Source organism: Micropterus dolomieu, linkage group LG19, assembly GCF_021292245.1.
Source record: "Micropterus dolomieu isolate WLL.071019.BEF.003 ecotype Adirondacks linkage group LG19, ASM2129224v1, whole genome shotgun sequence".
NCBI classification, from domain to species: domain Eukaryota; kingdom Metazoa; phylum Chordata; class Actinopteri; order Centrarchiformes; family Centrarchidae; genus Micropterus; species Micropterus dolomieu.
This window is the reverse complement of record NC_060168.1, coordinates 34,141,603-34,144,852: the sequence shown is the minus strand read 5'-3', so window position 1 is coordinate 34,144,852 and position 3,250 is coordinate 34,141,603. Positions and strand designations below refer to the sequence as shown.

General features: G+C 48.9%; 1 protein-coding gene across 1 annotated transcript in view; it reads right to left on the bottom strand.

The window, feature by feature from the left end:
• Positions 1 to 3,250, bottom strand: part of LOC123957448 (diacylglycerol kinase theta) — a 53,931-nt gene that overhangs the window by 4,816 nt on the left and 45,865 nt on the right. The window contains exons 18-23 of the mRNA XM_046030256.1: positions 2,905 to 3,059; positions 2,609 to 2,787; positions 1,932 to 2,032; positions 1,610 to 1,756; positions 727 to 838; positions 491 to 643 (exon numbers count right to left, since the gene is read on the bottom strand). Coding sequence (XP_045886212.1) covers positions 491 to 643; positions 727 to 838; positions 1,610 to 1,756; positions 1,932 to 2,032; positions 2,609 to 2,787; positions 2,905 to 3,059 — 847 coding nt within the window. The remainder of the gene's footprint in view (positions 1 to 490; positions 644 to 726; positions 839 to 1,609; positions 1,757 to 1,931; positions 2,033 to 2,608; positions 2,788 to 2,904; positions 3,060 to 3,250) is intronic.

Below are 3,250 nucleotides of genomic sequence, written 5' to 3'. Positions count from 1 at the left end.
GCAGGTTTAAGTCGCCCCCTGCTGGCTGCTGGAGAGGACGCAGGTTTAAGTCGCCCCCTGCTGGCTGCTGGAGAGGATGCAGGTTTAAGTCGCCCCCTGCTGGTTGCTAGAGAGGATGCAGGTTTAAGTCGCCCCCTGCTGGCTGCTGGAGAGGATGCAGGTTTAAGGCGCCCCCTGCTGGCTGCTAGAGAGGACGCAGGTTTAAGGCGCCCCCTGCTGGCTGTTAGAGAGGACGCAGGTTTAAGGCGCCCCCTGCTGGCTGCTGGAGAGGACGCAGGTTTAAGGCGCCCCCTGCTGGCTGCTAGAGAGGACGCAGCTTTAAGTCGCCCCCTGCTGGCTGCTAGAGAGGACGCAGCTTTAAGTCGCCCCCTGCTGGCTGCTGGAGAGGACGCAGGTTTCAGACCCGGAGGTTTCCGCTTGGTGTACACACAGTGTACCAAACAACAAATATTACACATCATCTACACAGAATGTAGCACAGGTAAATCACCTTTGGTCCAGCAGCAGAGATGATGATGTGTCCCGGCGGCTGGATCCACGGTTCTCCGTCCACCTGGACAGGTATGGGTTTGCTCACAGTCAGCCTGATGTAGTTCCCTTGAGCGATACGAATCCCTGACCGCATACCGCTCTGCACCTGGCCCTGCACACACACACTCGGTTAAAAGCTCTGGAAAAGGCCAGTTCGTAAACCTCAAGTTGTGTGTTCGTTACGTTTTATCTCACCATGTGGACGACCCCGGTCACCCCGACCACCTCCACCAGGCCGTCATCAATACGTGGTTTCCCATGGCGGCCATCGACCTCTGACCCCCAGAGATCAGCACCAGAACCCCAACTACAAACACACACACACACACACACACAGGAAGACATGTGTAAGGTCACGTCGCTTGTAAAAGCAGCAGCCGTTAGTCCCGTTAAACTTCGATGTTTGTTTTTCATCTGTTTTTTCCTGCTTGTTGCTAAAACACGCGTTTCCTCTGACGGAAATACAGCCAATGGAAAAGGAAGACGGGGTTTTTGGATTAAAGAGCAGCGGACCTCAGGTGATCCAGCAGCCAGAACAACGGGACCCGGCGCCACGGCGGGTGTGCTAATCGCTCAGAGGAGAGGAAAGAGGGCCGGGACAGGAGCCATGTTGGTCCAGCTTGGACTTAATTCTGCTCCTAAAGGTCCGGTCTGGACAAAATGGGACTAATGCTGGAAAATAAGCGGAAATCAGAGGCTGTTCAGCCCACGACGTTACAGAGACCTGCCCCATCAACATCCCGGATCAAGCACTCGCAGGTGGTCCATGTTCCGAGCCGTCAGTTTAAGATTCCTAAATGACTGTTTAATGATGAAACCAGATTATCATGTTGTCGCTGCTGTTTATATACCTACACGTCTACACTCTGGGGAGAATATAAATAACTGTATGCATTGTTTTCTATTTATTTTGTTTTTAATTTACATTTCATTACCTGTTTCGTTGTGTTGTACAACAAATAAACAACATTGTGCCTTGCATAATGTGTGTGTATATTTTATATATCTATAAAGATTATTTTTGGCCTTCCTGCTTTATCTGACAGCGAAGGTCAGGACTCTGCCAGGTGCCCCTTACCTGGGTATATTGAGGAAGATCAGCCCCTCTATGTTGGGTAACGGGACGTTCTGAGTGTCCACCTGGAGCTGCAGCTCTTTGTGGAGACTCCGACTGTAGCTCATCTTTTGCAGCCCGACCTTCACATACACTCCTTTGTTATGGAACCTGTGGGGGTAAAGAAAACGATCGGATAAGAGATGACCTCCTCAAACGTCATGTATTCACTTCAGTGTCTGAGAGGAGGAAACTAACCAGGAAAAATTCCCATTTACGTTGCAGCTCCATAGTGTGTATTTGCAGAAACATGCCTCGGCTGTGTCTGCATGAACTGAAGTTTTACCTGCTGGTGAATTTATCGGGATCGTCCTCTCGCGCCTGGTGGAAGTCGAGGCTGAGCTCCGCGTCGATGCCGAGACCGAAGTAGTTGTTCATCTGCACGATCTGAGAGACGAAGAGACATTTAAAGCTGTTCCAGTGAAGTCTGATCTACATGTAGAGATGCTACGTGAATTAAACATAACATTAAATGAAATGTGGAGAGGCTGGACGGTGAAACGATTGATTAGAAAGGTTATTAATATCAAGGTTGGCAAAATTCACTGTAGCTTGATTGAATTGAATATAATTTATTACTATTTCTCTACATTGTCATTTATTTTTAATATTTTACTCTTGTAAAGCACTTTGTGACTTGTGTTCTGTGAAAGGTGCTATTTTAAATGAACTTAGCTCAGTTGGATTACCACAAGTATTACAACTAAATATTCTAGTGAAAATATAACTTCAGATCAGAAGAAAACATAAAGAACATGAATAAAGTTGAAATATTTCGGAATTTGGAGAAAACATTACGTGAAGAAAGTTGATTATATTTTGAAAAAGTCTGAATTTTCTTGAAATATATCACAACTTTTTTTCCAATAAATTCTTTTCTCAAAATATCAAACACAACATGAGGACTGGAGTCACTTCGTGTGACTTAATGGTCCGGACTGTCCGGTAGGACCTGGACCAGACCTTGGGCGGCTCCAGGAAGCCGTTGTCCTTGCTGTCTTCAGACATATCCTGGGCGTCCAGCAGGATGGTCCATCGGTCCATCAGAACCTCGTCTGCCTCGTCCACAGAGACCAGGATGTGGTGCGGGTCCTCGCCGCTGTAACCTGCTCCCCAGCGCAGCACACGAGACAAGTCGTTACCTGACGAGAGAGGACAGACGTGAGCAGATACTGAACCTCAGCAGAGTCCGCGGCCCGCCCCGCAGGACCTCCTCTAAAGTAAGCGATGAGATTGAAATCCAGCAGCGTCGCTCTGACCTGTCCCCAGTGGCACGATGCCGATGGGCGGCTCTCGACAGACCAGTTTGTGCCGGACAGCCTCCAGTACTCCCAGCACCCAGCCCACCGTCCCGTCGCCCCCGCAGACCAGCACCCGAAACCTGGGAACCTCTCGGAACGTATGGAGGCTGGACCAGAGAAGAAGAACAGGGAACGTCAGAAACATCTTCTCTGATTTTTGTAATGAGAGCAGAGAAATAACGAACGGAAAGCTGCACACTACTGTTCAAAACACAGTAAGCCACCACGATAAGGCTGGGTGTAGTAGAGTAATCTGATTACTGATCAGCTGCACGTAACCAGGTAACTACAGTGTCTGAGCAGC